The sequence below is a fragment of the Sesamum indicum genome, linkage group LG6 (genome assembly GCF_000512975.1).
Source record: "Sesamum indicum cultivar Zhongzhi No. 13 linkage group LG6, S_indicum_v1.0, whole genome shotgun sequence".
Classification (NCBI taxonomy): Eukaryota; Viridiplantae; Streptophyta; class Magnoliopsida; order Lamiales; family Pedaliaceae; genus Sesamum; species Sesamum indicum.
The window spans coordinates 9,179,853-9,193,212 of record NC_026150.1 but is presented as its reverse complement, the minus strand read 5'-3'; the positions used below and the strand labels follow the sequence as shown (position 1 = coordinate 9,193,212).

Here is a 13,360-nt window from a genome sequence, read left to right as displayed (position 1 = left end):
GTTTAGTGCTTCATTGTCCAATGAAGCCCCCTGGATTCTGACAGTCGGCGCTAGCACTATTGACAGAAACATAGCAGCTACAGCTGCATTAGGAAACACAGATGAATATGATGGCGAGTCGCTTTTCCAGCCCAGTGACTTTCCATCTGACAAATACTTCCCTTTGGTTGATGCTGGTGCCGGCGGTAACGAAACCGCGGCAATGTGTGGACCTGGCTCGTTGGACAACATCGATGTTAAAGGGAAAATTGTGCTTTGCCAGAGAGGAGGTGGGATAGCCCGAATTGCCAAAGGTCAAACGGTGAAGGATGCTGGTGGGGCTGGCATGATTCTGATGAACGCCGAGCCAGATGGATATAGCACCATTGCTGATCCTCATGTGCTTCCAGCAACTCATGTGAGTTATGCTGCAGGAGAGAGTATCAGAGCATATATAAACTCGACCTCAACCCCTACAGCAACCATCATATTCCGAGGCACTGTTATAGGCAACCCATTGGCTCCAATGGTTACATCATTCTCCTCAAGAGGACCAAGTTTGGCCAGTCCAGGCATCCTGAAACCTGATATCATAGGCCCCGGCTTGAGCATTTTAGCCGCATGGCCAGTATCCGTGGACAACTACACAAACGAAAATGCAACCTTTAATGTGGTTTCGGGGACTTCAATGTCATGCCCTCACCTCAGTGGCATTGCGGCACTGCTCAAAAGTGCGCACCCTGATTGGTCCCCTGCCGCTATCAAGTCTGCCATCATGACCACCGCCACTCAGTGGAACCTCCACGGTGGCGCCATTCTCGATGAAAGATACTTGCCTGCTGATATATTTGCCTTAGGAGCCGGCCATGTGAACCCACCAAGTGCAAACGATCCAGGGCTTATTTACGACCTACAGCCCGAAGACTACATCCCTTATTTGTGCGGCTTAGGCTACAGTAACAACGAAATTGAAATCATCGTGCAACATCCCGTAACATGCTCGAATGTAACAAGCATACCCGAGGCACAGCTCAACTACCCTTCATTTTCTGTCGAACTTGGGGCCGACAAGAAAACGTACACGAGGACAGTGACAAACGTAGGCGAGGCAAACTCAACATATATGGTGGAGATTGAGCTCGACTCGGCTCAGGGTGTTGATGTAGCTGTGACACCTGCTACACTTTCTTTCAGTGAGGTGAACCAAAAGCTAACATATGAGATAAGCTTTAGCAAGTCTGCTACCCCTGCCAATGCCACTTTTGTTGAAGGAGCTGTAGTCTGGCGCTTGGCCCCGCGCTGGTTGCGCGCCGTTAGAAGTCCGATTTCTGTGAAACTAGTTTGATGAGTGGTTGGAAGAGAAGAGGTAGAATGACAATCACAAAGGTTAATTACCTGATTTTTTTCGATGCATGATTTCATGATTTATAGTGTTTGCTGAATTCATCTATGCTTTGATAAATGTAGAAAATAAAGAGTGATCTGATTATTTATTTTCTTGCCATAATCTTTAACTGATAGTCATGTGGGATTAAATCAGAATTGTTTTGATCTGGAAAGCAAGGAGAGAACCTGAGTGTCCTCAGACCAGCTAGCCTAAATTTTAACAGTCATCTGGTCAAAACACTGTCCTCTACATACTATGAGGTCTCGTGACTAAGTTCGTTGTCATGGGTTCGAGTTTTATGAGACCGGTGAGTATTTATTTCACTTTACGTAAATCATTATAATTTGTTTATAATCATATAGATGTACTGATTGAGTGGACAGTTATTGTAATTTATTATTTATTGTTTTTAGGCCATCTTTACTTTGGGTGATGTGATTAAAATGAAAAGTACTAAGTTGTAATTAAAATTGTGATAACAAGATTGTTTATTGACTTGTACAAAGTTTACTTCATAGTATTACAAATATGAATTAGGTATTTATCAGCGTATGTGATGTTTTCTTTGAGGTATTGTCACCATGATAAAGATGGAAAAGTCATTTTTACCCTTTGCCAAAAATGTCAAACATGTTAATCTTCCTCCTTCATTAGCCAAAGACATCTCCTTCCATTCTTGAACTCATCTTCAACTCTCCTCAAATCGATTGGCTAGTGGGCGATACTACCTGAAGTGAATTCGCACGGAGAGTAGTCATTGGAGAGGACATGCACCGTTCTATAGAAGATGGTAGGAAGAATGTTGCCAAAGCAATTTCAAATTTCAAGAAGTTGACTAACATGTCAAGTTATGTCTAAAGTTGCTGAGAGAATCAATTGAAAAGTGGGGACAAATCTAGTAAATTGCATAAGAACATGAGGACATTTTCGGTACGTAAATTTCTATCATCATCTGGTGGGTCATGGTGACAACTGAATACCTATCCGAGTCTTGATTCATATCATGGGAAAATCACATTATGTATCGGACTTGAGGCATTTTCACGGATTGACGAAAAATAAAATAAACAAAAAATAAAGGGTGATTAACCATGATATCATGACTAATTGCCAAAATAAAGGTTGCCTTAGTATATTGATATATTAGTTGAATTGATATAATATTAAAAAAATAAATATATTTCTCTATATGTTGTTCGAGCAATTCATATATATTCTGCATCGATATTATAAGAATATATTACTAAATTAATTTATTAATAGTTTCATGAGCTTTTAGTGGATAAAACAAAATTTTGATTATGCAAATTTACCATCATTGAAACCAAAAATACGTTCTTGATTTTGTTCAAAAGGTGGACCAATATAAGTTAATTACAAAATTGAGATAAATTCAAAATAATAACAAACAACTTAATTAAGAACTAGTGAAACTAAATGCAGTTAAATATGATAGCATATTGGGTAGTATATTATGTTACTCATTAGTTGATAAAATTGGGTACCCGTTAAAGTTAGGTATCTAAAATCAGATACTCAAATAATTTTACTTTATTTTTTGTAATTTAAATTGAAGAAAAGTAGGGGCAACAAAACATATTTAATAAGAGTAAATTAGTAATTTCCACCTCACCATTTAAGGATTAAATAATTATTTTTTGTTTGAGGGATGATATTCATAATTTTAAAATAATAAGGGAGTAATTATAATAAGACAAAATAGTAAAATTGGTCCCGTAAGTATAGGGGGTGACAAAATTGCGACCGTAACTACAGGACTGGCAATTTTAGTCCTGTAAGTATTGATTTTTTGGCGGAGAGATTTGGGGCTCAGGGTTCCGACGTCCATGTGCGCAACTTAAACACCTAGTAGCTTGCGTGGCTAATGACATTTTGGACGTCGGAACCCTAAGTCTCAAATCTCTCCGCCCCGTTTTTGGGCAATTTTGATCCTTCTGATCAAAATTGCCAAAAAAATCAATACTTACAAGACTAAAATTGTCAATCTTGTAGTTACGGTTCCAATTTTGCGACCCCCTATACTTACGGGACAATTTTGCAATTTTACCTTATAATTATGTCAAACTTTATGATGCGTACCTTTAGTTTATCTTTTTTTTTTTTTTCTTCCTTTACAAATTGTAATTATAATCCTTTACAAATAGTAATTATAATATATAGTTTAGACCCGAAAAACAAAAGAAGTATACGTGTGACACTCAATCAGGGCATTCGACCCTGTCTATTAGCATATATATATGTCCGTGATAAAAACCTTTTGCAACCCATATGGACATTTTTAATATTTTGTGAAAACAACTCCCAATTGTCATCATTCCGATGTGGAACCTTTCAAATGGTTTTTGGCATTTCTTTAATAAACCGAATCTCTCGTTACAAATTCATTTTCAAATATATAGATTATTTAAATTTTATTTATCTTTAAAAAAATACTCCGACTTATAACGTCATTAGTTTCAAATGAGAGATTTGAACTAAGGATGCAAGATGAGTTGAACCTCTCGTGAGCCGACTTGATAAGAGCTCGACTTGAGTATACTTGAGCTTGAGCTCCTTCATGAGCCGAGTTCAAGCCCAAATATTTGTGTTCGAAAGCTTGTGAGCCGGCTCGTTTACACCCCTAATTTGAAAGCGCATATTTTCTATCACATTTTCGTATCACACATTAATGGCACACTTGACACGCATTCTTTTCAAATCATAACTTAAAGCGAGATTGCAACACACAAGTAGGCTTGATATCAATGTGTGACACGGGTGCATTAGAAAATTTTTTTTAACCAGGCTTGAAAAAGACAAATGACCTTGTTTATATAGACGAGGGGAATGATACGTTGTACAATGCGATTGCTGCCCCGTTACACAAGGCTTCATACAGGGCTCACAGTTTATTCTCACGACAAAAAAAAAAAAAAGAATTATTCCCTATATTATAAATGAATAAAGCTTAAAAAGAATTTATACTTTATATAAATTAAATTTTCATCACAGTTAATCAATATTTGCCTCAATCTTTAACTTTGGTTAATATTTTAGTCCTTTCTCATAGAAACAAGAGCTTAAAAAGAATTTATACTTTATATAAATTAAATTTTGATCACAGTTAATCAATATTTGCCTCAATCTTTAACTTTGGTTAATATTTTAGTCCTTTCTCATAGAAACAAGAGCTAATAGCCGTTTTACAATCATAATTAAGAATTCTCGCTTTTAATAATTAACCATCACGAAAGGATATATATCTCCTAAATTTCACTAGGAAAGGATCATTGAAACTTTTAAATCATTTAAAATTTCTGGTTTATAGTCGATATGGGATATATACCAATATCAATAAGAATTTTATTTGGAACAATATAAATAACATAATCTGGATATATTAAATTATACAAGATGCAACAGCATTTTGCAATAAAGACACGCACTATATCTTTTAAGCTCGTGCTGCAATTAATCAGCTACCAGTTCTTGTTATATTATTGTGGACAAATTGTGATATATTTATTAATTATCCAAACTATTTTCAGTATATATATATATATGGTGTTGGGAGACTGATTATACTGATAGAGGACTGTTGGCAGATAGCAAGATATTATACTGTACAAGCATCAGAATTTGAAATTCAACACTTCTTCCCTATCTTTGTTAGCATATACTCGTCACTTTCCTTCACATCCATTAGCTTATATTCCCTTGCCGCCTGAGGAGCATATACCATCATTTTACAAATTATTCTACTAATAAATCAATAATAAATTATTTTCTATATTATAAATAATTACGATTTAAAAATTAGAAAAAATTAATATTTTATACTTACAGTCCGACAAAATTGATTCGAAAACTTAAAAATCAACAATTGTTGATCAATGTTTGTCATGACTATGCAAAAACACTTGCTGGAGGCTTGAGTTATACTAATGATTTGGCTTTGAATGGAGAAATAACGACAATAGATGTTACGTGGTCGTGAGTAATTAATATTTAGTTATGATTTTCATATTTAATTATAATAGTTAGCCATAATGAAAAATCATATTTCTATAAATAAGCGTGTCTGAAAGATGTACGGCCGGCCGTTTCTTCTCCGCACAAGGCTATAAATATTTGAACTTAACAAGTTAAACAAGCACACAAGCCACGGTCTTAGCTAGTTATTGTCATGGCTCTGCCTAAATTATTCTACGCTCTTATTGCCGTTTTTTCTCTCTTTTGTACGCTAGCCCTTGCTGATGAACTTCGTCCTACTGTCGAAAAAGGCAACTTGGAAACATACATTGTGCACGTGAAGAAGCCGGAGGGCCGTTTGGAAGTTCAACTTGACGACATGAAGAGCTACCACCAGTCTTTCCTGCCTGTTAGAACTGCAGTTTCGTCTGCTGATCGTCAACCATTACTTTACTCATACCGAAATGTGATCAGTGGCTTCTCAGCAAGGCTGACTGCTGAAGAAGTTGAGGCCATGAAGGAGAAGGATGGTTTCATTTCGGCACGTCTAGAGAGGATGTACCGTCCGTTGACAACCCATTCTCCCAATTTTCTTGGATTGCACCAAGAAATGGGATTCTGGAAAAAATCCAATTATGGTAAGGGAGTTATTGTTGGAGTGCTTGACACTGGGATTTTCCCCAGTCATCCTTCATTTAGTGGTGAAGATATGCCGCCTCCACCGGCTAAATGGAAGGGAAAGTGTGAATTTAAGGCAACGGAGTGTAACAACAAACTTATTGGTGCAAGATCGTTTAATTTAGCAGCAAATGCCTCAAGTTTAGAGGCGGAGACGCCACTTGATGACGATGGACATGGAACGCACACGGCTAGCACAGCTGCAGGTGGATTTGTCCAAAATGCTAGTGCTCTTGGAAATGCATATGGCACGGCAGTTGGGATTGCACCTCAAGCTCACTTGGCAATATACAAAGTCTGCTTTGGACCAGACTGCCCTGAAAGTGACATATTAGCTGGCCTTGATGCTGCTGTTGAGGACGGTGTGGATGTACTCTCTATATCCCTTGGGGAGGAGTCAACTCCATTTTACAACGACAATTTAGCCGTAGGATCATTTGCAGCTGCTCAGAAAGGAATATTTGTAAGTTGTGCAGGAGGAAACTCTGGCCCTTCTCAGCAGACGATATCCAATGAGGCCCCCTGGATTCTCACAGTTGGAGCGAGCACTATTGACCGAAGCATCAGAGCCACGGCAAAACTTGGAGATGGCCAAGAATTTGATGGTGAATCTGTGTTCCAGCCCAAGGACTTCCCTCCAACGCTATTGCCTCTTGTTTACGCTGGTTCTAATGGGAAACAAGATTCTGCATTCTGCGCTAATGGATCCTTGTCTGGCGTTGATGTCAAAGGAAAGGTAGTATTGTGCGACAGGGGAGGAGGAATAGCAAGATTGGATAAAGGCCGAGAAGTGAAAAATGCCGGTGGTGCAGCCATGATACTGGCCAACCAACAGTCCGATGGCTTCAGCACGTCTGCTGATGCTCACGTTCTTCCTGCCACGCATGTGGCCTATTCTTCTGGACTGAAGATCAAAGCCTATATAAACTCAACAACGTCTCCAACGGCCACAATCTTGTTCAAGGGGACAGTAATTGGAGATCCATTAGCCCCCATTGTTGCTTCATTCTCCTCAAGAGGTCCAAGCTTGGCGACTCCAGGGATTCTGAAACCAGACATCATTGGTCCAGGCGTGAACATCATAGCTGCATGGCCCTTTCCCCTGGACGGATCCACAAACTCGAAACTGACATTTAACGTCGAGTCAGGCACATCCATGTCGTGCCCTCACCTCAGTGGCGTGGCAGCTTTGCTCAAGAGCGCCCACCCCTACTGGTCCCCGGCAGCCATAAAATCAGCTATTATGACTACAGCTGATCTCGTTAACATTAAAGGCACATCAATCGTCGATGAAAGACTAACTCCAGCAGACATTTTTGCAACAGGGGCCGGCCATGTTAACCCGTCAAAGGCTAATGATCCTGGACTAGTTTACGACATCGCAGCAGACGACTACATTCCTTACCTGTGTGGCCTGGGATATACAGACGAACAAGTCGGGATAATCGCACATAAATCAGTCCATTGCACATCGAAAATCCCTGAAGGACAGCTAAACTACCCCTCGTTTTCCGCTACACTTGGATCATCTCAAACTTTCACTAGGACAGTGACTAACGTTGGTGAGGCAGTGTCATACTATACAGTAAAGATTGTTGAACCGCAAGGAGTAAGCATCAGTGTCCAGCCTGCGAAGCTGTCTTTCACAAGGGTGGGAGAGAAAGCAACATATTCTGTGACATTCAGCCGCAGCAGTAACATTTCCAATACATTTTCTCAAGGGTATTTGCTGTGGGTTTCCACAAAACACACTGTCAGGAGTGTCATATCAGTGAAACTCATCTGAGCTGCATATGCAGACGAAGCAAAACGTGATTTGTAGAAAGAGAAAAAAAAAACCCAGAGATTGATGTGTCCATGATGCATTCTTTGTGAAGCATGATGACAAAGAAATCAAGTCACTGTCTTTCTCTGAAGATTGCAATTGCATGCGTTAATGAATTACATTGACTGCTTCAAACAAATGTGCTTTAAACATATGTTTGTGTTTATTAAAAACCCCCCCAAAAAATGCCCAACAGGGTTTTGCCATGTCACGCATTCTGGACAAAACTTGAATTTTCGGTGGTCAAATGACTAAATTTCATCAATTTCGTAAATTGAAGGACTAAATTTATAAAGATCATACATACAGAATTAAAATTAATATTGAATAAATTCAAAGGATTAAAAAAATAATTTCGTGTTAATTGATTTTAATATAAAACCATGTTTAATAATTAGTGAACAAGACATGCAAACTTTTAATTTCAGGGAATAATTTTCTATCTTGCATCCCAAACTCTTTTTCACCGGTGTTTTTGATGTGTCCGTTTAATCGCCAAACTTCGTGTTGTTCTACTTAGTGCTGTGAATCCAATTCAAGTTGGGCCTATTTTCTCTTCCTCAGATAATAAAGTGTTTCGTGTATATAAGTTACGTCATCAATTTTATTCAAAAAAACGATTTCATACACTTGATATGTATGATACGTAAAATAGAATAAAAGATGCAATAGCTAAAAATTGTAATAAGAAATCCGATTCTTGACGATCGAGAACGACTCCGTCGTTTGATTTTTTCTTAATTTTTGCTAGATCAACACAATAATTCTGCCAGAAAATGTAATCCAGATTCTAGAATGCCAAAAGTCTTGAAGAAAACATATTGGAAAAGTTCAGTGAAGGTTGAACTTAATTGTTCTGCATCTAGAAAGAAGACTACATCCCTTTCTTTTTTTCTAGTTTTTTGTTTTTTTCTTTGTTGAAAGTAAATTTCATAAATATAAACGGCCCATCATCTAAATAGCACAACTAGAAACAACAATCCTACCAAGCAATCTTCCAAATACGAAAGACAGAAACAATTTCTAAAGAGACAGGAGTGTAATGCATCAATAGTTTCTGTTGCACTTGCTTAATGACTAACTCAACTATAACTCGCGACTCCCACAAAATATTCTGGAAGATTCGTAGATTACGCTCCTGTCAAATATGATAAACTAAAGAGGCAAGTGCCGCCCCAAATGATGGGACATGCGTCAGGCCATCTTGACGGGATGTCCTAACGTTTGATATTGTATATTTTAGTTAGAGCCAATGCTACTAGTTTTTCTTCAAGAAAGCACATTTTCAAAAAAAAACCAACATTAGACTTGTGAATCTTGAATATCAATACATCAGCGAAATAAAAATAAATAAATAAATAATAAGCTACTGTAAAAATAGACCTACATATCTTTGTGACTCAATCTTACCAATTTCGTCGACACGACAAACTCATGATGACATATTTTGCAGAAAACATAAATTATTCCCTCAAGGGATCGACTAGGAATATGTTGTGTTTTTCTTGCTGTGTCCAAGTCATTCAATACGACATGATTCCAGAAACACGATTCCTTCAGTCGCATTAAAGTATTTTGATTGATATCTTCAAATCTTGGACTAAGATCAAAGTAATACATAAACATTCATAATAATCAGAGGAACTTGACATAAAATTTATGTTTAATTTCCGGCGTTAAGGACCAAGAATTTTCATTGGGAGATGCCGGTCTCTAATGACTGTATCTAATTAATTAAATAGACATTAAAATTTATTATATATATATATATATGCTATTATTTTTATATGGTGGGGCACAAAATTCCAAATGTAATAAGTTCAATATAATAATTAATTATATCAAAATCAAAATCGAGTTGGGTTTCTGAGAATTAACATAATTATAAAGACTCCCTCATCATTTCAAAAATTACCAATAACCTCTAGTGTTTAATGAAATTATGTAATCCTGATATAAAAACTTGAAATTATCAATTTTTCTTTCGCTGTATTTTCTATTTTTTAAAAATTATTTAAAAAAAAAAGATTTCTCCAATTTCTTCATAAAAAGTATTCTAAAACGTAATAAAATTATAAATTACAGTCTACAAGGACATTTTGATTAATTCACTATAGAAAATGGATTAGTATTTATCGAAAACTAACGGATTGAAATAGACGTTGGACGACTATTAAAATTAAGATTTGTAATTATGCCAAACCTGATTAGAATTGGTTATAATTTATCCTATGTTTTATTTGATGTTATTTTTATTATACGTTTGCGCCGCGGATTTTTCTATTAATACTTATAAAATACTAATGATCAATGTAAACATTTTACTAACACATATTGCTAAATTGGTCCAAATATTGACTAAGTAAACTGTATCATTCTCTAGAAGTGGACAAACACCATCCAGTTGACTCAAGTCAACTAGCAATTATCAAATTTCACTTTCTACTCTCAATTTAACACTTATTTTAATAATATAATACATTCCTGGAAACACGGAGAGAATAACAAATCATGTGGAAAAACTGTCCACGACTCCTAATTATGAATACTCCTCGTTTTTAGGTGTTATATTAAATCAGAATGATGTCTTTTTAAATTTAGTATAATTACGGGTATTTTTTTGTAAATTACAAATATCCCTTCTAAGTTTTAAAATCGTCTGACAAATAGTTAATTTTTCATCTTTTTTTATGTGTGAATTGACCAAAATGCTCTTATGTAAATTGAATTATTTTTGTTTAAGTTTTAAAATTTTCCGAATTTTTGTGGACAGAAATGTCCTATGGATCTTGATGTAAGTATTGTAATTATTCGACAGAGTTAAATGTTAGGTGAAATTGTAATATTTTCTTATTAAGATAAAATGAGTGGATGATTGTAATCGCAACAAATCTAGTTGAGTTTAATTGAACATCATAATAGATTAATTCATTAGCAATATTACGCACCCGAAAATAATAATAAAATTAATTCACGACTAACTTGATAAAAAGAACACATCGTTTCATTAAAAATATCCCAGAAATAAATAATTCAAAATGTCAGTCTAGATGCAAACACCCAAAAACATCAATAATTTTAAAAACATTATTAAAACATTTTTTAAACTGTCTAAAATACATCGTTTGTTTAAAAAATTGGATATGATCACTGTTGTGTGCAGGCTTCATATCATCATTCTTGTTCTTGCTTCTTATTATTTCAATTTTTTATATTTGTCCCTAAAATATATCCCCATATCATACACATTTTTTCTCGTTATTGTTTAAAAAAAAAAAAAAAGAAAAGAACAAAAAAATTGTAAATCTATATTTGAACTAAATCAATAAACAAAAACAATGAAAAATATGTAAAATCAACATTTGAACAATTGAAATCGAAAATATTCTGAAAAAATTATTTAAAAAATGCTAAAAAAGATTACAGAAATAAAGTGGATTTTGATTTTCTTAAGATTTTAAGCCGCCCAGCGTTCTATCAACGCGCAAATTTTTTTTTTTTTTAAAAAAATTCTTTCATGACACCGCGATTCGCGGTGCCATTTTTTTAATTAAAAAAAGAATGCTAAGAATCTTAGCAGAAATTAAAAATAAAAAGTTATAGTGAAAAGTTAAAAAATTCGAATCTCAGTCAAACGTTGACGACAATGAGCAAGTTTGGTGGTCGTTGAAATTGTCTGGACGAGAGGATTCGAATGGCGGTGGTCTCAGGCTGTGATTCGTCCTGACGGCAGAGAAACGGCAGCAAACAACTTCAGCTCGAAAAATTTTCAAATTTTTAGATCTCAATAAATACTAGATAAAATTGAGCTAGGTTGGTCTCGTTAGAACCCTTAGGTCGAGGCGAGTCCAGTGGTGGTGGTCCGTGATCGTGGGTCGCTCCGATGGCGACGAATCGATGGCGGAAAGGTGCAATGGTCGTTTTAAAAGTCCATTGTCTACAGTTGATAAAATTTGAAATTGTTTGAGGGGAAATGTTGATCTCATCAAGAAGAGTCGAACGATATATTTGGTGGCCTATAACTCGCCGTGACAACGCCGTAATTTTAGAGAGAAAGTGGCAGTGGTTTTGAGGGCGACAAATCAGTTTTTTTTTTTTTTTGGAATTAATGTTTAAAAATTGGCTCACTTTTATTAATATATTTTGCTAACAATCTGACTTTCATTTCATAAATATAATTTTCATCACACAGCGAATATATTCTATTAAAATTAATAATAATTAAACTAATTATATATAATATATTTATTATATAATTCATATATACTTGAAATTACAAGTGCATAAATCATTCATCAATAGATGAAGAAAAGTTCCCAAAGACAGGACAAAAAAAAGACAGCTTGCCCACTAACATAAGACAAAAATATTTTTCTAAAATAATCAAAGCAAGCACAAAGTATACAAAACCAAATTTGTCGTCTCTTTAACAAAACTCCATATTCCAAATAAAAATAGGGTGAGAGCCAAACTCTAGGACAAACAAATGGGTCACCTTGCTCGAGTCAACTTTTTATGGTCTTCAACTTTTTATGTCTTGATTTTGTAAGAGAGTAATACTCTTTATTTCTATTTTCTTTAATTATTGTAAAGGAGTAATACTTTTTATTTATATTTTTGATGATTTTTTTGTAAGTGAGTAGTACTCCTTATTTATGGCTTTTTAGGATTAACACCTCCCCCATTGTAAACTTGATTTTCTTTCACTTTTAATAAAAAAAGGGACGAGGACCCGAAAAACTCCCGAATGATTCAATTTAAAAAAGAAAAAGTGGGTCACCCTTTTGATGAAATGGGTTAAAGAAGTGTACTCTCAGGATTACATCTGACATCTCACATCCGCAGTTCATTAATCGCGCATAAATTTCTTTAAAAAAGAATAAAGAACTTAAAAAAAAATCCTCAAAGTTAGATATTGGGTTCAATTTCAAAATACACAAAAATAAATAAATAAATATGATTTTTGTTGTAAAAATAAAGAAATCCTACTTGAATGAACTAAAACCACTAGAAAGTTTAACGATCATAGCACGGGAGGGAAGCATGCGTAGCTTTTCTTCAGTGAAAGTCGACGAAATCACTTCTTTATCCTTCAAATACCTTCTTCACTTCAAAATACAAGAACCTAAACACAAATGAACACTAAAATTGTCATGGTTAATAACGAACAGTCGTAATAAATAGTTATTCACCACAACCACACAACAATTATTGGCCGTGCTTTTTGCGAGAGTGGTTAAAACATTTTCCATGACTAAAAGCCATGGTAAATGTTTTGACCATGGCACTTCGTGGCAAATAATTTTTTCATGATGAAAAAGCTAACTTTTTGCATCGATTTTATTTAATCGTACTTAATAATAGCTATTTACCATAGTCTTTAGTCATAGTCACTAATATTATAGCCAATAGTAATTTATTTTCGGATGAATGCTTTAAAAAATGGGGTTTAAGAGATTTAAGGGCTTTGGTTGGACATAAAACTTGTAGAAAAATAGAATTTGCTGCAAATGGAGAAG

General features: G+C 35.2%; 2 protein-coding genes across 2 annotated transcripts in view; both read left to right on the top strand.

Annotated features, from left to right (window-relative positions):
• Positions 1–1,836, top strand: part of LOC110012112 (subtilisin-like protease SBT1.7) — a 2,791-nt gene extending 955 nt beyond the window's left edge. Inside the window, 3 exon segments of the mRNA XM_020694368.1 lie at positions 1–2; positions 4–1,365; positions 1,520–1,836. The exon segment at positions 1–2 is cut by the window's left edge and continues 955 nt beyond it. Of these exon segments, the coding sequence (XP_020550027.1) occupies positions 1–2; positions 4–1,324 (1,323 nt within the window). The 3' untranslated portion in view covers positions 1,325–1,365; positions 1,520–1,836.
• Positions 5,529–8,012, top strand: LOC105164252 (subtilisin-like protease SBT1.2). Its single transcript, XM_020694483.1, has one exon. It carries the CDS (start codon positions 5,553–5,555, stop codon positions 7,800–7,802), a length of 2,250 nt encoding a protein of 749 aa, XP_020550142.1. The 5' UTR covers positions 5,529–5,552; the 3' UTR covers positions 7,803–8,012.